This window comes from Pseudopipra pipra, chromosome 3, assembly GCF_036250125.1.
Source record: "Pseudopipra pipra isolate bDixPip1 chromosome 3, bDixPip1.hap1, whole genome shotgun sequence".
NCBI classification, from domain to species: Eukaryota; Metazoa; Chordata; class Aves; order Passeriformes; family Pipridae; genus Pseudopipra; species Pseudopipra pipra.
This window is the reverse complement of record NC_087551.1, coordinates 57,964,833-57,991,050: the sequence shown is the minus strand read 5'-3', so window position 1 is coordinate 57,991,050 and position 26,218 is coordinate 57,964,833. Positions and strand designations below refer to the sequence as shown.

Sequence of the window (26,218 nt, the reverse complement as noted above, 5' to 3'; positions counted from 1 at the left end):
ACTAGAATTATATCCTTACTTGTTGTGCAGACGATCTGCCAATAATGTAAGTGCACACGATTCCAGTGATGCATGAAACAGACAACAAACAGTCTTTAAAATTTAAACAGATCCTAAATGCTGCCTGACTATGAGTACATTCTGATGTAACTGTTACAAGAGTCACCCTGCAATTAGCACCACGGCAGAACTCCAACATTGTGTACCTTCTAAAGTGAGTATGCTAACTGAATTACAAGAGTATGCTGGGTATAAAGACTACATTAACACCCTTAAAAAGAATCATTAATAGATAAACAGTAGAGGATAAAATTTTATAAACAATAAGTTCACTAATTTCTCCCAGGAAAGGGTTGAGTAACTTACTTCTGTGAAATACTAGACGAGAAGCCCAAAATTTAGCATGTTGGGGGAAAAAAAGTAAAAATACCTCTAGAGAGTCTCCATCACATTCCCCTTCCTCTGTAGTCTTCCCTATTTCTTCAGTGATACTGTTCACCATGTCAAAAAATCTATACCAAAAAAAAATAAAAAAAGAGAAAAGAAAAGCAAATACACACTTAAGACAGTATGAGGACAAAGAAAACACTTCTCTCTAAAGTAATGAATGAAAAAAGAGAGGACGTAAGTACAGTAAGTATTATTTTATATAATTACATATTATATAACATTATACCCCAAATGTTCCCACTTCAGAAAGTCCATTTTAAGCTTATGATGCTTTGTTTTACTGGGGGCAAAGAGACAGTTTTAGTAAGCCTTAATACGGTAAGTATTACAAAACTAACCCCAGGAAGGTGTGTGTAAAAAAATAATCAAATTTGTAATTACATTTGTTTCTAATGTTTGTCTGAGCTTGTACTTTGACCCTTCATACATCATATCTCCAGGGTACTGTAGTATTAAGCTTTAATAGATGACCACTTATGATGCTCAGATCAACTGTCACCATAGCTCTGAAACAGTCAGTCCCTGTTGTGCATGAAGACACCATCTACCCCATCACAGGCCATGCTTTTTTCTGAAATAACAGTGACAGACCTTTTGCAATGAAGTTCTGTGCAGAAATAGATTTGAAAGTCATCTGAGTTGTGCAGCACGTATAGGAAACAGCATCGTTCTTCAAACTTCGAAATGCTGAAAGAACAGCCAAGCAAGTTATTGGAAAGATGCATTTGGACTTCCACCAGCTTTGTCAAACCATACAGATCAACCCATTTAACATGGGAAAGCACCAGATTAAACCTGAGAAGCCATAGTTTTTCCTTATTGTAAAATTACCCTCTTCTATCCTCCAAAGTTCACATTCTGCTGTTTGCTATCATTCAGCCGGCCCCCCTTGTCCATGGATTGCCCAAGAAACAGCGGGAGCAAAGAAATTCATTGGAGTATTTCCATTGACCTGTAACACTTTTATCTTCCATGCATTTAGGTAAGGCCCTTAATTTTCACTCCTGCAGCCAGGATGAAACATCCTTTCAGGATCATATTAGAAAACTGGACTTTGAACTCAAATCAAGAATTCTTCCTTCTTTAGACATCAGCCACAGCTCAATCTTGAACACAAAAATTTCTGATCAGTGCTTTGTTAACTGGTACATTGATAGCACGTTAGAAAAATATTTTTTAAATAAGTCGGCATCCAAATATGAGGTGAATGACTTTACCCCCCTTGCCCACCCACATCTCCCTTCAGTTTTGGTTTTATCTGCTATAACTGGAGAACAAAGGTAACAAGAAGGCAAGAATGCCATTTTCTTATAGATGCACGGATGTCTCAACAGAAAAACAGAAGAGGTGGAAACTCTGGTACAGTTATCAGTTTTCCACCCCAAGTAGGCTGCAGCTCTTGTAAAGATTCATGAGAACTGTTTTATATGCATGTCATTACTCTGCTCCTTAAAGAAAATATTAAATTTTATTTGAAATAGCTCTTTCTGTAACTTTGTCACATATTGAGTGCCAGCTGTCAAGCTAATGCAGTATAATTGATTGTTACTATATTCAAAAAGAGGGAAAAAAAGATGGCTAGAGGTGTTACAAGGGAATATAATGTAGTATGTGAGAAATCAAGACAAAGTCTCCTTATTTATATTATTAATATACTGGACCAAATCCACAGTCCTAGTGAAATCAATCTATTTTAGCTGGATCAAGATGCCATCATGTTTTTCCTTAATTTATGCTACAACAAAGTAGAATTATATTCTATGTTGTGCTAAAGGACTGACAATTTGATTAACATAACAGGGTTTTTTTTAAGTATGAGGAAACACTTGGAATTTTTAGCCTTTAAAAGGTGTCTAAGGTTGTCTGATCCTTGCTTTCCTTTATGATTCTTCTATTGTAGAGCCCAGTAATTTTTGATAAATAAATGGCTCTTTAGACAAGCTAGGGGGGTCTGCCTTTCATAAAGCTTCTTATGAGGAGAGCGAACTTCATGATAAAAATATCTGTCTTTGGGTATGGTGACTCATTTATTTTCACATTAGGAAAAATTCATAAATGCTAAGTAATGTACACATTTGGGAAGAGAGTCACTGTCTCCAGTTTATAAACTATTTTTTAATTCAAGTTTTTCAAGCATATAAGTAAACTCCCTAGATACGGAGTAACTGATATTAACAGAATTACTCATTCATTTCAAGTTCCACGTGCGTTTCAACATTTTACTGAATAAACTGTCAGCTGAAACCTGACATGCCCAGAAACCACTGACTAACACAGCAGTGAATAAAGGGTTAAGAATGTGGAGTGTACACAGAGGCCATGCAAATTCATAAACATTTAAGACCTTTAGGTGAGCATTTACATTGCTTATATGTTGCTTTCCTTCCAGAAAAATGTTGTTGAAGTAAAAAACATCCAAGTTCTAAAAACTGACTCTAAAAAGTGACATTGCTCAGGAAACGCCTCATTTTGACAGTGCCCAAGCAGATGTAGTACCCGCTGACTTCTACAACAGCAGAACTGGGGCTGAATTTGCAAAACTCCAGAAACAAACAGGGAAGCACAGCGTAGCATGGCCTTGTGCCCAGCTCGTGTACATCCACAACTCCCCTTAGTCAATGAGAAACACTGCAAATGCTGTAACTACTGATTACTAGTACTTCCAGATGAAGCAGCAGATGAAACAGTTGAACACTGGCAGCAACCACAGAAAAGCAGCTGTTTGGAACTTTTGTATGTTTGCTAGAAGTGTAGCAGTACAGACACCTCTCACTGTTGTAGTTAAGTTGTCTGATGAGATTCAAAGCTCCAAGAACTTGGAACGGAAGAGTTCTATATACTTACCAAGTTGCTTTGTAGTTCTTGAGAGCTGAACCCCATTACTCATGAAACAAAGCACTGATTACACTGGCTGTTATGCAGCACGCAGAAGAAGTGACCCTCTATCACTTCTGCCAACTATTTACCAGAAACATTTCAATGCCAGATGTCTCTTCAGGCCAGCCTGTCTCCTTATGTAATGCCATAAATATTTATGGAGGTCTTTGTTGAAAAAGCCTCCAAGATCATGGACAAAGACCTGCCTTGTACATTAAGGCTGCATTTCTAAAGCTGATTCTTACTAGTCTAGAAAGGCTGAGGATCCTCATAATGCTGGGAACTCCCCCTTCCTAGACCGATTTAAGTCTAGGAGTTTCAAAGTAGCCAAAAATAGTCTTGATCCAAAAATAGGTTAGAAGCAGGCCTGGTTCTGAAGGTTCTCCCACTCTAAAGAATACTTGCCTTCATAAAACTGGGGAAAAAAAACCCTGTAAAACACTGAAAAATGAAATAATCAGAAATTTGTCTATATTTGAAAGAAAAAAAAAAGCTCATTCCTTTTTATGCTTGCATAACATAAATATTTCCTCTTGCAGCTACTCATGGAGGCAGCCAGAGAGTTCTCTAAGAATTCACAGTGACTCTTGGCTCACTGTAAAGTCATCTGAGTTGTTTTGGACATCTGTTCAGAAGAACAGTTTTGAAATTAAATTGACAAGTTAAATGATAATTTACAGTTTAAATAATGAATGCAGGAGGGTACACCAGAAACAGTATTGACCATAGTGTGGTTTAATAAGGCGTAGGGGAAGTAAAACCAAAGGACAATATACAAACAAATTCTTTTTCCTCCCCTCCTTTTTTTTAGAAGCACACAAAAACATACTGTAACCAAAACCCAAACCAAACTGAACTAAGCATATCATTGCAATTTTTGCCTAAAATAAGCTGAATCCTACCGGATTGAATCTTTGTGCCTATTGATAGTTTGTTTTTTTAAGTTACTTTTTGGAAGGAAAAAGAACTATCCATCTGTGCAAAAACGTCCTGCAGACATAGCAACAGCTTTATGTGTCAAACAGTTATTATTAGAACAGAGCAATGACTATTTAAAAAATATAAGTTTTCTGGACTTTTTTAAAATTACACTAAAAGCAAAGTGGAAAGTTGCAGGATGACAAAGTGCAGATAAATCCTAGGGGGAAAAAAGAGACTAAGATGAAGAAGTGATACAAAGAGGTTACGGCAGTCATAGAATATCACTGTCACTCCTAGGTCCACAGCGGCAGCTTAATACAACATTCATTCAGTTACTCTTCTCATTTCAAAACACAAAATGGAAACAACTTACCTTACTCCCCTGATAGAAGCAGCACAGAAGTTCCACTCATGGATACCTTTCTGTAACACAGAGAAGAAAATATATAAATAAATAAAACATTCCTTCCTACAGATGAAGTGCCAGTAGGCATATCTTCCAGACTGAAGCTCATGAGATGGAATGAGAAACACTTAAATTACAACAGTCTATTACCTGTTAACAGTTATTTTTCAGGGCTTTTTTTTCACCTGAAACCAAAGCAAAAGAAGTTCTATCTAGAAGTTTTGGGTTATTTCCTTACTGTTTACTCTGCAAACACAATATACTATTTTAGAAAACATTCAAAACAGCAGATAACAAGAGCTGCCAGTATAGCCTTGTCTGGATACTGAACCTGGGAACACATGCAGCCCTCTGGAAAGTGGGGGGAAAAATATTCCACCTCTGAGAATAACAAGAGCCTGCTCTGCACACTCAATCCCCTAATATGTGGGAAGACCAGGTGGAGAGAGCTACAAGTAGAAAATCTAAGGCAGGAGAGTAAAGTGGCAAATTCTTGAAAAGTAGGGGGAATTGCTCAGGGAAGCAAATCTGAAGACAAAGTGTCCAAAGAAACAGAAAGGAGCCTATTTCACTAGGAATCCAGAAGAGAGCAGTAAGTAAGTACCAAAACCCCTAAGAGCTGCTGGAGTAATATACATGGCTGGAAGAAAGAAACCACTCTATGAAAACACAAAGTGCCAGGCCTCACTTTTTTTTCAGATCTTTTAAACTTACAGCTGTCACATTCAGCAGAACTGAGTTCTCTCTGTAGACAGTCATATTGCTCTATGTTTATATTCTAATAAAACTTTACTGTTAGCAAACAGAAGTCTTTTGTATCTTCTAATGAAAACATTCTCCTTTCAGGAAAAGGTACAACTGCACCACCTCACGGCCCTGGCAATGTTGTGATCCCATCACAATGAAGAACATATTTAAAGAACCTCTGCTTTCTAGAGCTGAATTTCATTTGGCATTTTAGTGATCCGAGCAATTAAAATTCACAGACCTTTCTTACTCATGCTCATGGCTAGGCTTCGTGAACAAAGATTAAGGAAGGTTCTATCCACATTTATTACAGGCACGCTGTACTAAGAGATAAATTTATAGCATAAGGGCATAGTGTCAAACACAAACATAATCAAATATATTCCATAATAAGGCTTTAAAATGTGTAGCTTATAAAATGTTTATTGAATAGTGAAATACACAGAAGTCAGAACAGACACACTGCCAAAATAGTTGCACAATGTGCAGGCAATGACAGTGGAAATTACTGTCCCAGCTATAACAGTTTTCTATAAGGTTTCCTATATCCTATTTTCCCTCCCCTATAATTCTTTCCTTCCTCCTCAAATCACATTAAAGGTTGTGATGCTAATATGAAATGCCTAAGACAATGTACCAAAAATGCAAGCAAATATCTTTCTTGATGCACAAGTTTCACACTATTATAATTGTAAAGTACAAAGAGATACTCCAGTATCTCTTCAATGTTAAATGGAGCAAGGGTTTCTCCAGTGGTGTACAGGAACAGGAGAATAGCTTGATATTAGGAAAAAGTTGAGTAGAAGTACTAACTGATGTTAGGATTAAGAGTTTGTGAAACTACTATTCGAGTTGCCTGGTTCTCTTGCATGAAGAAAGATCACCACCTCAATTCCTCTGCTAATAAGGAGGTGTTTCTGCACTGTCTTTTACTCCTCCCTTCAAATACAAAGTCTGTCAGTTTCCAATTTTCAGAGCTCAGCTACTGGTGCTATCCACTATTAGGAATAATCTGAAATGTAAATAAATTAAAATATATGTCCTGTCAGGCAGAAATGCTCAAGAAACATAACAAGAAACATAATCATAGTGGGTTTTACCTGTAATCTATGTGCAACTAATCTCTCACAAACTCATAGGTCTTACTACACAAAGTTCTCAAGCAATGACATAATATAAAAGTTATGTTCCTTCATGATCTTGCCATGATCTTTGAATACGCTGGAGTAAATATATCAGGCGTGCTATCCAAATTCAGCATCTGTTCTTTGGTTAGGCAAAAAAACATCAACTACCCAAAACAAAACTCAAAATGGGTTCAGAAGCCAATATGAAACAGAGACAGGCTGTTCTATTTCGAACTTAAAAACAGCACTGCTGCATTCCTCTAACCCCATGCGGAAAGGGCTGCTAAAATTAGGGAACTGCAAGGGAAAGGTAATGTGCATTCTACAAAATAAAATGCTGTCTGATTTTTGTAGGCATTTGTTTATCTTAAACTCAGTAGTAGTGACATAAATGTTTAGATATGTTTCTAAAAAAAGCAACAGAAAAGGAAGAGGCCACATTATTTATCCTGGTATTGACTGTCATTTGTCTATTTAATTTGTGCATGAAAGGAAGTTTATATGCTTTGTAACTCACAAATCTTATTCTTGGAGCACTGACTGAATTCTGGAAAACAAGCACAACCATTAATTTATGCACCAAAATGAACTGAAATCTGAAGCTCTGACAGACCTATAGTTGATAGATTGAAATTGGACAGATGAAGTTTCCAAACCCAATTGTCTAACATGTCCTTGCAGTAGACACAGGTGGTATTTGCTTGTTAATCAGCCTCTAAAATGCTTGTTTTCGGCCTAGTAAGGATCAAAGTACAAGTATTCCTCTTTGCAGTGGGCTGACACAATAAATCATTTTCCTTCACAATATCTTGTAGCAAAGACAAATATTATATTGGTTATATTCAGCTGAAAAGGAAGCTGGTGCCTCCAAATTTTTCTAGTCCCTTTTCTCCCTGTAAGGTTTCTGATGGATTCTAAGGACTTTGACAAATTGCAACAGACTATAATTGTACAGCTGAAAGGGTAACTACTAAATTGCCCATTGCATTCTTTTGATGGGTATGATGGCTCACAGGGCAAGGATGCCTGCACTGAGTATTAATCAGATCCCTGGCTACTCAATAAGGTTATCACAGTAAGGATTCTGGCCAGAGCAAAAGTACTGGGAAATGCATTTAATGTCTAATGCTATTGATTAACACTAGGGCAGCAAAACCAGGAAAACACTAATCCACAGAAAATACAAAGATACACACCTCATATCAGGAAGGAGAAGGGAAAAAGAGAAAGAGAAGGTATAACACACTACAAAGAAACTATAAACACAGGATAACAGATTTATAATAATGGAAAATGCTACTAAGTGAAGGTTACAAACCCTGCAAAGCCAAAATACCTATCTTCTGAACACCAAACACATATAGACTGATACATCCAAATCCTTCTCCCAGTCACAGGATAACTGGGCAGTCAAGTGACACAGATTTGAAAAAGGTTATTGCTGAAAGTATCAAGCAAAATATCCCAGTACCTAAACGATAAATGAATGCACCATGCAATACTATTTTTGGAATATGAGTGCACATGCTCAAGTAAGGTTAACTCAAACTGGAACATTAGAAGTCATGGCAATGAGGTGCCATGTGCGGCCAGTATACCAAGCCTATTTGTTTTGCCTAAAAAGAAACCTACACTAAGAGATATTAGGATTCTCCTTAAAAATACAGTAAGGTAAAGTTCTCTCAAAGAGAGAAAGGACCCACTTAACATAAACACTATGTTAGCAAAAGAACACGTGTGTATGAAATGACAACAAACAAATTCAGACTGAAAACGAGAAGACTTAAAGGAATACTCTTCTACTTCACCAGTAGCATTCCACTCTCGTCTCTTCTAGAGGTACAGTGAAATTCTCAAACCACTTTCCAGCATGATCGGTCAACTGTGAAACCTACACTAGTGTTCAGACAGAGCTTGATCACTTTATGTGAAACATAATATGGCAAGAGTGTCTGCAATAGAGGTAAACAGGACTCAACAGTCCAGAAAATTCCCTCTAGTCCTATGTTTCTTCTTATGCTACAGTTAAGCAACTTAACAGAATGGAAAGTATTGTCTGTAGATGAACTAAATACACGCACAAAAAAGCACACAAAAGCAAAACCAGTATGTAAGTACAAGTAGTTTCTAAACAAGCGAAATTCTGAATACAGAAATACTTTCAGAACAGGTACTTTAGAATAGCAAGATTTAGTCTGTAATACTGACAAATAATTCTTTACTGTGGGGTAAATTTTTATTTTGCCCAAGAATTGTATAAATTTATTTTTTAAATTATTCTCAGAGGCTAAGCCTACTTCAAAAAACATCAGAGTAAACAACAAATAAACAGAAATTAATTGGTCTAGGCAAACATTTCAGTTTGTGCTCTGAAGATGCTATTTCAGCTGCCATTTATATTTTCTCATGAACTCACAGCAAAAACTCTAAGCAGTAGAGCCTCACTGTATTTTGAGTTCAAAAATGTTTCTCCTTTTACAGACTACTAGTTAGGAAGGCTGAAGATGCTGGACTTGCCAGTGCTAGGTTAACAGTTGGGCTTGATGATCTTAAAGGTCTTTCCCAACCTGAACAATTCTATGATTACCTAAAAAACAGGTCTTCGCTGTCTAATCCTGCAAGCAAACAAAATGCTGTCACAGAAGAATGAATAGCGCTAGTTCTTACAAATCACACCATCCCCAGTGTTTTGCCTTAAGTTGACTCAGTCTCCTTCTGCTCTTCATATACCCCTTCATGTTTCTGTGCTGTCATCCTTCTCCAGGGTTCTACGACATCCTCCCTGTCTTCCCCCTTACCAACATTTTGCTTCCTAAGTATCTCAGAATGTAATAACCATTCCAGGTTTTCCTCTTCCCTTCCATCTCCGGTTTTTCTAAGCACCTTTCCAAATACATCTGGCTATCTCACACCTTGACATAGGACTTCCCAGCTTTTCCAATTTCTAGAGCATCCATCTATCCTTCTGCCACATACTTATTTGGCTTTTGATTGATTCTGCTCCCATTTTAACATACCAGTCTCTATTACTTTCATATTAGAATATTTATCACAGCTGACAAGTAAAACTGCAAGTAGAGGAAGAAAGCTCTGTTTGTATAAGCAATTTTATGCTATGTTATTGGTATGATGACAGTGTATTGTAAATTACTTATGAAATCTTAAGCAAAAGACTTGTTTATTATTCACTGGTTTAAAACAACCTGAAAGAAGATGCAAGTTGTTTTGAAAAATGATGGGAGACAAAAGATCCATTGAAAATCAGGATAATCTTAAGCACAGCAACATATGATCACAGCATCTTCTTGTGTGTTACTAGAACACCTTACGACTTTCAGAATCACCATTAGATGTAACTGGTTATATGTTACATGCATTATGTACCATGTATACTTTTCAATTGTGAAAAAAGTTACAATTACAGACAATGTCATGGTATACCTTGTCATCAGGCAGCACATGCCAGATGGATACAGTCTTCTCCTCAGCTTCACTGTTGATAGAGAGATATGAGGGCTGATAGATTTTGGTTGGTTCTAATATTAAAACCTAGTAGAAAAAAAATATTTTTAATAGTTAGTGCAAAATCTGTGGAACTTCAAAAAGTATTGAAATCTGTTAGAACTACTTCTGTAGTCATACCATAGTAAGAAAAACAGGGGAAACAATGAAAGGCAAAATTTTAGGTACAGGGTTAGTTTAGTATGGCTGACAGTAATTTAAGATTACAAAAAAGCCAATTTTACTTTAGTTTTTTTATATAAGGCTACTATGAGTCAATTTTGCAAACTACTTTTTTGGAAACTATCAGGTTTTGAAAATCTTTCTGTCACAACTCCTTCTCTTGCAATGCCACTCTAGAATGTCCATCTCCTATGTGGAGAAGATTCATGGTACACCTTTACCATCTTTTGGTAGAAGCATATTTGGCTAAATTAGAGAAACACATTAACCTAAACTGAACTGCTTCTGATTTAGACCACCATGAACTGTAGCCACCAGATCAAAAGATTTTCTCAAAAGCAACAAGCACCTCTGCAAATCCCCTAAGACCCAACAAAACAACCGCTTACTGGAAATCGAACTACAGTCACATCTGTCTTTGTGGCTTCAACAAGGAAGTCCATCCAGAAATCGACAAGTTCCTGGGTGGCCGTATGTTGCTCTGGAGTCAGTTTCTTAAAATGCTGATATATCAAAATAGTCTCTACAATAGACTTCAGGTACCTGTGATCATCCAAACATACACAGATAGTAAATTTAATACAGTTTGTAAATAAATACACCAAGGCTGCCAATAACATTTTGCTTCTCTAGGACTGCTTTTCATAGTAGCAATTCCCAATTAGAATTGGAAACATAGGTGCGAGTCAACTCAAATATAAATGACACTCCTTCCTGCACATATTCCTAATACCACATATTGTCTTCTATCACACTTCATGATATAGCTAAATCCTCTACCTAAGTGAGCCCATGTCCAATTTGTTTCAGTAGCGACCTACCTCAAATAAAAATTCAAGTGAAAAGTCCAGTAGTTTAACTTTCTACAGTATTCTGTCTTCTATATTGTGTCTGCATTGACAATTATTTTACACAGATTTCTAAAACATGATGCTTCTGGAATTGATTACCCTATCAAGATGACAACAGCTATGCTAAGCAGTTTTTTGGCATTGCTAGGGAAGGACAACAGCAGTGCTGAATGTCTCCCCTAAATGCAGCTCTCTGCTGTTCTGCTTTCTGGTGCTGATTTATGGGGCTCCTTCATAACAGTGCTTTTTCTTAGCATTTTAGAAAAAAAAAGGTTGTACACATATGTCATGCAATCTTTATGAATACTACAGCAATGAGATATACATGCTAAAAGAGGATTTATCACAGCTATCACTTTATCAACATTAGGCTATTCATGGAAGCTTTTGTTTTCAAGCTCATGACAAGAAGATATAATATAAACTCAGAGGGTCTTTTTTGAATACTTCTGTAGCTGTGCAATTTCCAGTCATCCTTCTTAGGCCATGAGGATATCCAGCTTAAAGTACTGTATTTACTCCCATTTGCACCAAGTAAGCCCTGCTATAAAGCAGGCAACAGACTGGGAAAGAATTGCTCACAGGAGAAATTCTTCCTGAAGCACAAATGAGTGTGCTGTACTTTCAGAGTTTAATCCACAGACTTAAAACCCAAAGGCACTGGGGTACACAAAATCCTGACAACCAGGCATTCATAAAGTCCAGAAAATTCTACCAGGAGACTTCCAGAGAGTGCTATGCAGGCTGTCAGTAAAATATACACACAGTAGAAATGGAAAACCTTGCAAATAAATACACTGTGAATAGCATTTATGAAACATTTTGTTAGAAAATTAGAGTTCCTAATTTTGACAGTTTCCTATGTTATGTCAATGCAGAAGTTGAGCATTTCCATATTTTAGCACATATACATACACTCCCCTCTGATAAGCTTCTGGAACCTTTATAAATTGACAAGAATACACAGGCTGCCACATATGCATTCTTTCAATTGGCAGCGTGACAACTTTTTCAGTCAGAAAGGAGTCTTGGTTCTTCCCAGCTAACAGGATCCCAGTCCTTAATGAGTAGTGACTGGTCCTTAATTGCTGCCTATATCCAAAGTGGAACAGGTGTTGGGAACCTGCTGTCAGAACACACATCTCTTGGCCTTTGCATAACAGACGTTGAGTCTACAGGGTTGTCTTTAACCCCAGATTTATAACCTTTCTGTTAATTGGACTTTAATCTGCAGTCTTCTCAATTGTAACAAGACACAGCTTACACCATACAGCTCATTTGTATTCAATTCCTAAAACAACTGGTATGTGCCGTATCCATCACAGTATTTAAAGGTATAACCAGGCCTCTCTAGCAAAGCTGTCTACATTCTCCAAAGCTTTCAGGTAGTTATGACTGAACTCTCAAGCCACTACCGCTTCTCTTCAGCAATGCAATGCAGCTGCTGACACATGGTGCCTAGAACCAACTGCTCCTTTTCCTTTTGCCCTCAGAAGAGCTTGAAATCAATGGTGAATCTGCCCTTCTCAGACATCAAATTAAAGACCCATATCAGATCTATCCGTGAATAAGGGCAAAAGAGGAAGAGAGTCCCTTGTCTGGGCAAAAGTACAGTGAAACAATGCACAGACAGCAAAATCTGTTAAAAAAACCCAAAACAAATCTCCTGTCAGCTAAATACAGTGGTGAATGTGAAAGCTGAAGGAATCCATTTAATACATAGCAATGTACATGTTTATCACCTTACCATGCTGGTGCCTTTAGTTTAAACAGCTTTTCTGAAGCCTGGATCACTCTTATATGATCATTAGCCAACATACTGGCCCCCAAGAAAGATCCCACTTCCCAATAGCTTTGCAGTTTCTCCAAGCTCCCCTTTTTACCAAGCAGGCTGCTGATCTTTACTCCTGTAGTAAAGAGAATAACAGGTCACAAGATTTTGTATTAATGCAGTTTTAAAAGAACCATTTCCTGATTTGAAATTGCTTAAATTACTATACCCTCTCCATTTTGATAAAGTAAGATGGAAATCATACTTACCGGTTAATGTTATATACCTTCCAAACACCCTAAGTGGTAGCAGACTTTTTTTTTTCCCCTCCCCCTCTTCCTAAAGGCTTCTCAAGAAAGTAACTTTAAGACATCACTGTCAGGACAAGGCGACAGTCAGATTACCTATGTTCTTGCATGGACCTCATTACCTATGTTCTTGCATGGACCTCATCTGTAAAGGTAAATTGGGGCCTTAGGCTACACAACATAGCTGCAAAAACTTAACAGATGCTGAATAAGGCACCTATTATGTTTTTTTCTGCTTTGTTTTGACTTACAAGCCCCAAGCCCCAAACTTACCTTTATAGACAAGGTCCCATGCAGAAGGAACAGATGATCCACTGAGCTTCTTCCAGCAGTGATGTTCTTTTAATTGCCGCAAGTCCTACTCCAATGAAAGACATCTATTAATATTCATAAGTCCCTTAGCAACTCAAAGACTATGGAGAGCCTCAGGTTTTATTTTGACTTGCTAAGTTTGCCGAGAACTACAGGCTCCCCTGTGGTCTTCTGGATGATTTTTAGTTCATATGAGCTGCTACATATAGCTGAGACATGCTATACCTTCCCCTGCAAATAAACCAATTTGCAGCTTACAGAACAAGCCTCTTCACCACCATAGTCTTTTATTCACTTTTCCCACACTACTCCACTCTGACAGTTTCCCTCCCACATCACCTTCCATTGGCCTTGATATTCAGGCTGAGTATTCACAAGAAATTTCAATGTTGATCTTGATTTTTTCCTTAACCTTCCTTGAGAAGGTAGCAGATTAAACTTCATGGCGGAAGTAGCAATAAATACTATCAAAATGGGTATCATTACAATATATAATTTCAGTCTAGAAAGTTTATCTTGTTTTATCACATTGTTCACATTTTTATGTTATCAACGTCAAGATAATAAATGGTTTTAAAATGTGAAATTGTATCCAAGTGGCCTATAGCTTATTTCACATCTGTATTTCACACTTTGTGCTCTCTTGCTAACAATAAATTGTCATGCTTGAGTAACATTCAGAACAAAATAGTTCTTTAATCATAAAAATATTATTTTTTTGCTCTTAGGAAATAAGTTTTAGTTATTCCTGAAGAGAAAAACAACGCCATAGATGATACCAAATATCTCTGATCTGCCTCAGACACAATGCAACATACATCATCTCCATCAGCTACACAAGGTACAGTGGTGACCATCGCTATGTAGACCAGCTCTGCAAGGCTTTAAGCCAGGGTGCTATATACATTCCCACTGTCAAAGAGACCACTTGAGAATGTACACCCACATTAGTCAGTGTAGGAGAGGAAGGGGGAATTTGTGTTAAATGTGTTCAACTTCAGTTGGGTTCTAGAAACCAAAATCTGAATGCTATGCACAAAATACAGTAAATAGAAAAAATTAATCTCTCCCAGGATCCTACAGTAACACTTCTCAGCAATACCCTCAAAGGCCCAAGGGCTCTGCTAGAATGTCTATAACATTTGCATGCACATGATAGCAACGCACAAGAACAGACAGACACCTACTAATTTCCGCAGGCTTTGAATGTGACCTCACCACAAGGGAAGTAAGGAGCTAGTATCAGAGGGATATGTGGATCATTTCATATGGATATACCTTTGCTGGAAGGAAGGGGAAAGGGAGGAATTTAGCTGTGCATAGGGCCTTGTCAGTGACCACTGACAAGCTATCACAAGCTCTCTGCCACAGTGAACAGCAGCACTGCTTTCTGGTTCACAGGCTTACATGTTATGCTGTGTTTCACTGCACCTGCAGGAACCCACCCATCATAACCCTTCAGTGCTCCAGACATGGGAACAGAGCTAAAGTAAGGTACAAACAGTGTGCTTCTGATGAAAAGTACAACTCCCATGGGGAGGGACTGGAATTACTTGCGTGGCAGGGAGAAGTGTTTGTTAGGAGGGTAAGACTGGTAACAGCAATGACTTTGAGTCCCAGATCAATACCAGGGAGCTACAGGAAAATAGTGGGAGAAAGGACGGATGTGTAGCAGCAATGATACTTGATGACACCAAGTTTTCAAATCATTACTGTTATGTAGTCTGGATAAACTGGAAGTTTTACCCCAGTATTCTGTGAAGCAGATCCTATTACCTTAGAGAAGACAACATCACCCTCTCATCAAGCTCTTCTGAGAAAGATGAGGTACTTGGTGCTAAAACCCACACTAGTTTGCTGACCTTCCACTACCAAGCTTATCTACAGTTACTTATCCCTGAAAGGCAAGTTGGAAAAATGCAGTTGCTACGTGACAACATTAGCGATAGGTTCAAAAGACTGTAACTCTAATTTAATAGAGGTGGTGTGGTGGATTATTTTGTTTTCCAGTGGGTTTGGTCTTTTTTGGGGGGGTGGTAGAACAAAAAAACCTTTCTATGGAAACATGCAAAGTGAACTTTCCTGAATTTAATTCTGAGTTCATGGTCTCCTTGTATAATTTATCTTTTATTAGTTTATTTTCATTTCACCACCTTTAAAAGTTTTGAGAGTATAAGAAAATCCAGGCAGAATCAAGACATTCTTTCTTTCCATTATAAACTTGGGGGGAGAAAAAAAAAGTAGCAGCTGAATTCCAGAACAGTTTATGAAAAATATTTTGGCCTTTAAAATAAATGAGCCAAAATAGAGGAACTATTAATGCCAGAAAAGCCATTGCTTTTATAATGCCAAGAATATACCCACAGCTTGTGATGAAAACAAGATACAGTAAGTAGATACTACCAGTTAAATATTACTATGAAGGTTTTATAAATAAACTGCTTTCCTTGCTCAAATATTGATGGAACAATTCATAATACAGGATCCTTTGTGTGTGAAAGTTGCATAGCTTGCAGAGACCACTGCAGTTCTGTTCTGGGCTCAAAGTTCTGCAACTTTGTAGGGTTAAGAAAGCAATACTACTAGAAAATAGATGGAGGGTTTTCATTAATAATTCACGTGGTCATTTACTTATGAGCTATTATCTGACAAGTAGAGGTAGGAAATTTTAGAAGGCAAATTTTCTGATCTGATGCAGATTGGTAAAAATTCTCTTGGATAATGGATTTATTCTTATTTTTATTGGATTTTTACAACATTGCCAATGTAATCAGATATGCTTCTTCTAATTACAGCCTCATGTACCCTCTGAAAAGCTGTTAGTGACCATATTCTTCCTTAACCTTTCCCAGCCTATCAATATAATTTCCATATAACCCAGACTGAACTTAGCTGGTTTTTTCTTGCTTCTCTCCAGATCTCCCACAAGAAGACAGACTTCCTCTAATTTCTATATGCTACAAATAATGCTGTGGGTGGACACCTGGCAAATCTAACTAATGCTAACAAACGGTCTTGTACACACAGATTACACAAGAGGTGACATCAAAAGAATTACACGCAGATAAGGGATTCTTGGGACAGGAAAAGAAAATCAAAACATTTTCACATACAACCTCTGTGATGTTGCCTGTTTTTGTTTAAAACATTAACTTTAGCCCAAGACAAAGAAAATACTAAATTTTTTTCAGAATCTAGCACAACTCAAGCCATCTGACAAATCTTGTTGCACAAAGACAAATGTAAGGTTTTGCACCTGGGACAACATAAATAATTCAGGACTGTAGCACAGGCTCGGATCTACCCAACTGAGGAGTTCTGTGAAAAAGGGTCTGGGGGTCCGGAAGAACAACGAGCTCAATATGAGTAAACAGTGTGCTACTTCAGCAAAGAAAGCCAACACAGTGTTGGGATGTATCAACAAGGGCATCGCCAACAGAGATAAGCCATTATCCCACTCTATTCAGTGCTTCTCAGGCCACACCTGGAACAGGCCACAGGGCAGTTTTGGTCCCTGCTATACAAAAAAGATGTGGACAGGCTGGAGAAAGAAGGGTCACAAAGATGATCAAAGGACTGGGAAGCCTGCCTTATGAGCAAAGGCTAAGAGAGCTGGGTTTGTTCAGCCTTGAGAAGAGAAGGCTTAGGGGAGACCCTATCACCGTATTTCAGTGTTTAAAGGGTCGCTACAAAGATGGAGATTCCCTTTTTACAAGGAGTGAAAAAGATGAGGGGTAATGGGTACAAGTTACTCCTGGGGAGATTCCAATTGGACACAAGATGAAAATTTTTAACAACTTGAAGAATCAGCCATTGGAATAATCTCCCCAGGGAAGCAGTGGATTTGCTCACATTGGACACTTCTAAGGTTCTGCTGGATAGGATGCTGGATGATCCTGTCTAGACTGTGCTTTTGCAAAGAAAGTTTGTACCAGATGATCCTTGAGGTATCTTTCAACCTGGCATTTCATGATTCTATAGACAAGAAATAAATGACAAATGACACACACAGGGTCTATACTATAAATGTATTTGAAAGACATGTTTCAAAGTAGCCAAGTCAGTCTGAAGCCTAAAGTATTTTGACATTATTTCCCATAACAAAAAAGAAAGACACTACTAAATAACAGCAGGGGTTGCTGTATCAAGGGTTTCCAGGAGACACCAATTAAATGTTTACATAAGACAGGCAAACAAAAAAGAAAACCACCTAAGGAACAGGATATATCTCCACTAAATAATTCATCACCTGTGGCTAAAACCTTATATAATAAAGAACATTAATTTCTGTCATGTTCTCCATACAGACAATAGGGAAAACAACACTGGACAAACGCACAAGAAGATGACACCAAACATTTGATCCCTACAAATAACACCTAGATTTCATCAGTACAATTAATTTGTACAAATCTAGCTGGCTGTAGCCTGTATGCAATTGAGAAGTTTCTTTAAAACGGAAGGATTCAAATTAAACCACACAAAAAATATAGCCCAGTTCCATTAAGCTATCTCATTTAAAGTTAGGCCAGCTAAGAGAATATTTGCAAATGCTATTCAGAATACAGAACATATATTTTTACCTCCTAGCCTGGTACAAGAATTCCAGTTTCAGTGTAGAATATGAAAAGATTCTGTGTGAACCAAAAAGCAAAATCTCACCCACTCACAGAATGGCAAACAGTAGCTGGGGCAACTCTATGCAGCCTAACACATCCAAATTAATACCTTCACTCACACCTGAGAATTTAAATCTCATTTCCACTATTTATGTGAAAGTAATCATCTCAGTCTGACCTTCACACTCAAAAAAACTTCTCTATCTGTAAAATTACTTCCAGACATACAATGCACACCTAATTTCTGAACTAGAGCAGTGGCTGATAACAGATACATTCTGTGGAGTAAAGAACATTGTTTCTTTTTCACTTGACAACCTCCTCAGGAGACACACAGATAAAAAAGACTTTACAGTAAATCAAGAGTTATACACACTGATAGAGAAGAAGAATATCAACTGCAGTGCATATTACAATATTCAGTGCTTTCTTCAAAACCTTCCTTGAATGTATTACTGACTAATCTTGACTTTTCACTCTTCTCAAATCCAGAAAATCACAAACAAAACAGACATCTTAATTCTTCCCTCCTAAATAAGAAACTTTTCATGACAAGACATTAAACTAGTTTCCCCGGGGAAGTGAATGCCCCATTGCTGGAAGTGTCCAAGGTGAAGATGAACAACCTGGTCTAGTGAAAGACATCTCTGCCCACAGCAAGGGGTTGGACTAGATGGTCTTTAAAAGGTCCCTCCCAAAGCAAAACACTGATTCTATGTATACGGGCATTCAGAAACCTCCAAGAATGCATCAGAAGAGAAACGTTCTCCCAACAACAAGGTCAAGTCAAATGCATTTTCCTAATTCTTAGGATGGACTTTTTGTCCATGTTCCCTACAGTTCTACAGTGGGGTTTTTTTGTTTGTTTTAAAGAGCGCTAGCTGGAATTGGATTCCTCCTTTGGGTGTTCTTGTTTCACACACACACTATGCCATTACAAAGAAGCTTAGTTTTCACTAAGCTCTGGTAACCAGTTAAGACCTTGAAACTGGATCCAGGTCTTTATGACAGCACTCACCTGCAATCAGGTGGGATCAGTAGCGGTGCAAGAGACCAACTTAAATATTCACATGCTCTCTATCAAAGCTTTCATTTACAACCATCAGATTTTCCCCCTAAAACAGCAGCTGGTGGTGTACTTTTGCTAGACTGTGATTTCACGGTGAATTTGCAAGTTATAATTACCAACTTTCCGCAGCTCAAAAGAAGTATCAAAGCAATGTCCAGCTGCCAGGAGAAGTACTGCATAATTAATTCCTGATGGTAATGTTGGCTCTGACTCAAATGCCTTCTTGAACCTAGAAAAAACAAATATACAAGTTTACTTTCTAGATAATGCAATCTACTATGGGCATCATTACTGTTTTAGGTACTTTAAGAGCTTATCTTCTGTTTACACAGCAAGAATCCATGGAAGAAAAAATATTTTACTGTTTTCCACACATTCTTTGTGGTTATTTTTAGGATTCTGTTATTTATACATCCTCCTCCCACTTCCTTTCCCCTCACGCAACAAGCACAGACACTACTCGCTCATCCCAAGTAACGTTACATATCTTACTTTATTTTCTTTACATAAAATAATACTATCAGTTTGTAATAGACCTGTTTCACACTTACATTTATTAATAAGCTCATTAATTTATTCTTAAATATATGAATTTTCATTGACTTGAAACCTAGATTCTATTGTGGATCTGCTACAGTGACACACAGGCATACCAAAATGCATAAGCAGAAAAGCAAGGGATATAAGAATATACCTCACATTTAGCTACGATTACAGCTACTCCAAATTTTATTCTTTACTGGGTGTCTTATTGACATTGTCCTTATGAATCTATTCACAAAAAAAAGCACTATACCTAACTTCATTCTCCTCAAGAGGAAGTGAGCAATCAAGAAAAATGGCAGTGGTATTCCCCTAGCCTCAGCCTTGCCTTAAAAGAAGTGGAAAGGGCTTCACACAAACAGCACACTATCCTCGTACTAGCAATGCAAGTAGTTGTGACAACAGCAACAGCAGATCTACAGTGCTTTAAACTTATTCTTCAGTATAAGAACACCTTTGGTTGCATATATATATATATATATATATATATATATATACATTTTCATGCCTCTGTAAGGAGGAGGCAAACAAGTGGAGTTTAAAATTTCTTTCAAAAGGATGGAAAAAATACAGACAAACAAACGAAATACATAAAAAAATTAAGCAGGTTGTGAGATTAATATATAAGGAAGGCAAGAAAAATAATCTATGCAAAACCTAAAGATTTGGCTTATAGACCACACTTTGACATGTAAGCAAAGCCAAGGCATTTTAATCCTAGTAGGCCAAAAATCTGGCTGATTTTTAATTTGTTTGTTTGTTGTTTTTTCTGCTCAAGTGATTCAGGACTTTACATCCTTTAACATAAGCTCTGCTTTCGAAAACTGTAAGACAGGCTCCTCTTCAATCTGCTACATATACACACTTTTTATACTTCAGTTGCCCACCTCCAAAGAACTTAATCATTAGACAAGAGTCTAGTCCTCTAAAAAAAAACAAGATAAGCAGAGAGGACTAAATTCTTTCAACATCTGCCATCCTCTTGTACTGTGAGTTACAGCAAAATGAGGAAGAAAATAGATAAAAAGTATTCTTGCTCACTTAAAAAAGCCCCAACCAACCCACAACAAAAAAGCAAACCCCCTAAAAAAACCCCTGCCAACCTAACAGGACAACACTGTCATGGATTCTAAGTATATACACCTGAGAGAAGCCCACTGACTGGCATTACCTGTTTGGAGACATAGTACATAGTGATATTGGGAACTGTACTACCTTTTTTGCCCTAGACATCTTTCATGCTGTAATCATCATACAATAAGGAGAGAGGAAAGATTGACATGAGAAGAAAAAGTCTTGAAAATTAATATTTTTGTTCCAATACAAGAAAGATTGTACTTTCGGAAAAATGTTACAGTTGACATTTGGGAAAATGTTGCAGTGCAGACACTGAATTAGGGAGGTAGCAGTGAAAAGATATGAATAAATTCTTGGTAGCTTTGGTAAATCTGATTCACACTGTCAGTGTCCAACAAGAAAGTGACAGTTAATAATTAATCTTTCATCTATTCTCTCATATTTATATGAAAGATGTCTTTTATTCTGCTTTTTAATTGTCAGAAAAGTACACTGCTTTTTCTTTTTTTTTGTGAATAGACTAAAGTACCTTGACATTGCTAGTTGTTGCAAGACCAGTGCTTTGGTTCTGCTGCCAAATTCTCATTATCTTTGCAATTCATTATAGTTCTCTTACATCCTCATTTCTCTAAGACTGAGATAATAACCTCTATCTCAACATAAAGTAACACTACCATGGAGGCATTGTTCCTATATATACCTTCTCCTGTTGTGGCCTGCTGTAGCACTAGGGTAGGTCTGTTCCTAAGAGCTTTCCACTGAGCTATGAGTCAACCTTTCAACCATGTCAAGCCTGCTGTATGACTAACACTAGAAATTTAAATCAACATTCAGCAAAAAGTACAAACCAAGAGCAACTGGACCATCCAGTATAGCTTCCAGCCAAACTCCAACTTGACTCACAGAGATCAACTGTTCTACAGCAGCAGGCACACACAGTGTTCTGCATTGTCTTACTTGCCAGAGACATCAGGGGTTATTTAGGGGCTGGCTGGCCAGCACCCTACCCTGTTGCAGGAGCTCTCAGCCTCTATCCTTTCCTAAACTGGAATGCCTGACTGCAATCACTTCCCACCATCAGATCTATGATTACCACAATGCATCTATTCAAAGTGTGTTAAAACGACAATAAGAAATTACCACTGTTTTACATATAATCATTTTTAGTTCAATTATGTCTGAAAATCTCAAAGTTTATCTATTCATGAAGCACTATGAACAAGGAAAAAAGCAAGATGTACAATAGCAGAAGTAATTAATATTTCTTTTATTTAGCCTTTAATAATGCCTAATATTTATACACAGAACTACAGTTTTCTTTTTATATTTGTTAATCACATTAGCAAAATATAATTTTTAAGAAAGACCCCTGAAAGTTTGTTATGGGCTTTGCCTTAGAGGAAATGAAACTTTTCTTTAACTTAAAATACAAAGGGAGGGACGACAACAATATGCTGCATTCCTGTTACTTCAGTATCTTTTAAAAATCCAGTAAGAACTGCAAAACTGTAAAGCATGACCAGAAATTATAAGCTGTACTTGTATTCTGAGGCCATAAATAATAAACAATTATATCTTAATTTTTTACAAGAGACAGTTCTAAGCTGGGGTTTACTGAAAACAAGTGATAAATGACAAAGGGAGATGAAAGCTTTCCATTCTAAGCATTTACTTTAACCAGCAGCTGATGAGCACAAGATGAGAGCTAAGATGTGATGTGCAGGATACATAAACACATTGTCTGTATCCTCATGTGAATGGAGAGAAGCAGCTCATCCTGACAGAACTCTAGGATGGCATCCAGTGCCTTCATTTTTTAAGCTCTTCCACATAATGGCATCTTAGTGCATTTCAAAAGGACTAAAAGCATTATTCTTGTCTCTAAAATGAAAAATTTACCCATTATTGTCTACTCCCCTGTGTGCTTTTTTGACTATGAATGTTATTGTAGTCCACTGCAATATGCACATACTATATGGTGATGATGGGGTGATAAAACTTTTGTCAGCATGAGTTTGAAACAGTCATATTGCTTGTGAGCATGGGGAAAAGACAGAATGGTATGTGCTTAGCATCAGTGCAGAGTTAAACCAAGCCTAGACAGCTAATATCTATCAGATTGCAGATAAGCCAATCGATGCATGACTGATTGACCCTGAGATTAACTCATTTGTAAAACATGGCGCTAATAATGCCAAGGTCACGGGTTCAATCCCCTGTACGGGCCATTCACTTAAGAGTCAGACTTGAGAGTCAGTCCCTTCCAACTCAGAATATTCTCGTGTCATTCTGGGTGATTACTGTCAGGCCCAAACTCCTAAGAATAATATAGTAAATAGGAGACTTTGCATTTGGGGAAAAAATGAGGAAAATACACTCTGATGAGATACTTGAATTTCCAAGTCTGTGAGGCATTTCAAGAACTTTGCAGAATAAGATCTGTGAACAACATAAATCTCTCATTCTTAACAAATAAGCAAAGAAGTTTAGAAGATTCAGTCTATTCCTTAAGCAGCAAATATTTGGAACGAAAACCAGTTTAAATATATTCTTTTTTGAGGAATATTTTCCCCAAGCTAACGAAAGGACATAGACCAGGAAAACAGTACTTACCAGAATGTTCCTTTGTCCCTGCTTTCTATATCTATGAATCCAGATTCCAAAAATATGTCCATGTAAATTCGACCAACCAGACAATACATATCTGAAGCTACTTGGTCTTCCTGTTCTACCAGGGGAATCATAATTTCTAGAGCCTTCTGTCTGTCTCCAGGCAGATTTCGCCTATTAAAAATGAAAATCTTGATTAAGAAACCCAGTAAAGTTAACAAGAAATACTTTTCCATGACTGTATTTGAACACAGATGTATGACTTCATCCATGTAAAATGTGCTTCTAGACACAATGGACTATGTTATATATACATACTTAACTCCTCTTCCTTTTTTTTTCCTTTCTTAATATCGTGAGACACCTTTATAAAAGTCCCCAAATACATTTTCTCTCTCTCAGGAAGCATTAGATAGAGCAAAGCACTGAAAACAGCAACAAGAGCCTAAAGAGCAATTCTTAGAAAGATCACGTGTTTTCTTCTAAAACAGAAAGTATGAACGAACCTCATGTTCATATCTAATATTTCTTTTATTGTAATCCATGCTTTAAAGGAAAAAAAGATTCAATCTTGCATTTGTGATATTATTTTTTATATACATTTTGGATGTGAAGCCAGAAGTCCAAAAAGCACAAACCAGACTGAATTCCCATGATAGGGAAGGTTAGGAAGTAAAGCCAATAAGGCAATATTAAAAGAAGTACTTCAGGCAAGAAAACCACATAATTGCAAGCATTAGACATTTCCTAGTGAGTCATAGTTTTGATAAATCATTCAGTATCAAAAGTTTAGAATTTTAATATATTTGTGTTCTGAACAAGCAAATTACTCCCTTCTCAGCAAAAACAATGCTTCAGGGGTTTGGAGAGAGCATTATATGCTTTTGGTGAAATTGCCTGTTTTATTTAAGTAGCTACAATTTGCATTGGGAGGAATATGTAAAAGTGGGTTTATATCTGTTTTGTTAGCTTTGGACTGAAGAAGCTTACAAGAGAGGGCTACCTCAGAAAGAAAAGAGGAAAAAAAACACATCAAAAGCCTTCCTAGAGGAGATCCTACTTTATCTGAGGTTCAGTAATTGATTTTTTTCTTTCCCCTCTACAGGAACTTATGAAAGTTATAATGCACTTGCAACAACAGAGTCAATATTAAACCTGACAGATCAGAGCATGTGTACTCTAAGTGATACCTGAGCTCATGATCTCTGAGCTCATGTATGTAGCTCTAGAAAGGAGTGACATGGAAGAAAAGGTTTAAATCAAGCAGAATGGCTAACAGAGGACAAATAAGTACTTTTCCTTCTGTTTACTTTTCCAACATCAGTGCTCTCACACTTTCTTAATTTAGGTCAGACTAATCCTGACTAATTAAGCCGTTCCATCCTTCCGTACTAGTGACCTGGATTAGAAGCAAGAGACACAGCTTCTTTCACAGCAAAGATTCAGAAGTGCAGACTATTTCAGGCCCGCCTTAGCTCACAAAACATCCTCTATATTCTCAGTAAGGAGAAAGTTACAATTAGCCCAAGTAATTCCTTCTTGGCACATCAAAGCATGAACATTTTCATAACTGTCATGGATTCCAGTTTAACATTCAACGTGGAGAAGAGAGGAAGAGGAAAATCTCATCTGACCTTCTCCAGAGGTACTTAAGTATCAACTTGAAAGTAAGAAGTAAAGCGTTTTTGATAATATAGGAAATGAATTGTCCTTTTGATTTTGATTCAAATTGCTGGGAAAAGTGTTTCACTGAGATAACAAAGGTACTTCAGTTATCCATGCAGAAATGTATGTGTAGACCTTTTGTCAGATAACCTCAAAGGCTACATCTTAAGAGTCACACCCATAAAACCAAACTTTTCAGTCTGAAAGAAATCCCAACAGAATCAGTGAAGTATTAGGATCTGCCTGAAAAGATTATACTGCAGTTTTGAAGTTCGTTTAATGCCTCAGTGAACTAGTCAAGTTGTCTTTTCAGAGGTGACTTTGTTTCAGAAAATTGTGAACTTGAGGTCTAAATAATTTGTTAAAATCCCAAGGAACACCTAGTGACCTTTGTGAAGGCTTTGCAGAAGTGGCAAATACATGCTGGATTATTTAATCTGCAAAACTTCACATATTTATGGCAAAGCAGAAACAAAAAAGGCGCAATATTTATACCTTCATATAACTGGTATAAAGGCACAAGAAAGGATCTGGACATTTTATTCAGAAAAAACACGCCAAACAACTGCTTTTAATTTTTTTGCAGGGGTTGTTTGTTTTTTTCTTTCAAAACTAGATTTAGTTTTTCAGCTAATTAATTGTGACTAGTTTTGACATCACTTTGGCATGATACGCAGTTCCTCGGTGAACCTGAATTACAAAATTCAAACCTGTGAAAAGCAGAATTATCTGTAGACACTTTCTGTATTTGAGAATTTCAATGCCTACTGACACCTGGTCTACTCCTTTAAAAGTCAACAGCAAAATGTTCATTGTGATAACAGCAAGGAAGCAGAGAACATCTGTAATTTCCTTTGAAAAAAAACTCCCCTTTTAGTCCCTCACCTAAATGCCATTACCCTATAAAGAAAATTTAAGCTTGGCTTTCATGTAATCCAAGGAAGTAGTGTGTGTTCCTCCACGTATCACATTTAGTCTATGTTATCGGAGAACACAAAAATTAGTTCATTATTATAATACAATAAGATCTTCTGATGGACATTTGATGAACGGTCTGCTCCTGTGTCCCGACATTACCAGACCTCAGACTTGAACAAGATGATGTCTTTGCTAGCACAAATGCTGCAGCACTCATACTGCAATGTTAAAAGTGTATTTTACAGAGGGGAAAATACTGCTAG

At 37.2% G+C, this 26,218-nt stretch overlaps 1 protein-coding gene across 1 annotated transcript in view; it reads right to left on the bottom strand.

Moving 5' to 3' along the window:
- Positions 1–26,218, bottom strand: part of MAP3K5 (mitogen-activated protein kinase kinase kinase 5) — a 103,182-nt gene that overhangs the window by 29,948 nt on the left and 47,016 nt on the right. Inside the window, exons 7-14 of the mRNA XM_064649379.1 lie at positions 23,376–23,546; positions 19,259–19,371; positions 12,811–12,970; positions 10,602–10,755; positions 9,970–10,077; positions 4,622–4,671; positions 1,042–1,137; positions 431–512 (exon numbers count right to left, since the gene is read on the bottom strand). Of these exons, the coding sequence (XP_064505449.1) occupies positions 431–512; positions 1,042–1,137; positions 4,622–4,671; positions 9,970–10,077; positions 10,602–10,755; positions 12,811–12,970; positions 19,259–19,371; positions 23,376–23,546 (934 nt within the window). The remainder of the gene's footprint in view (positions 1–430; positions 513–1,041; positions 1,138–4,621; positions 4,672–9,969; positions 10,078–10,601; positions 10,756–12,810; positions 12,971–19,258; positions 19,372–23,375; positions 23,547–26,218) is intronic.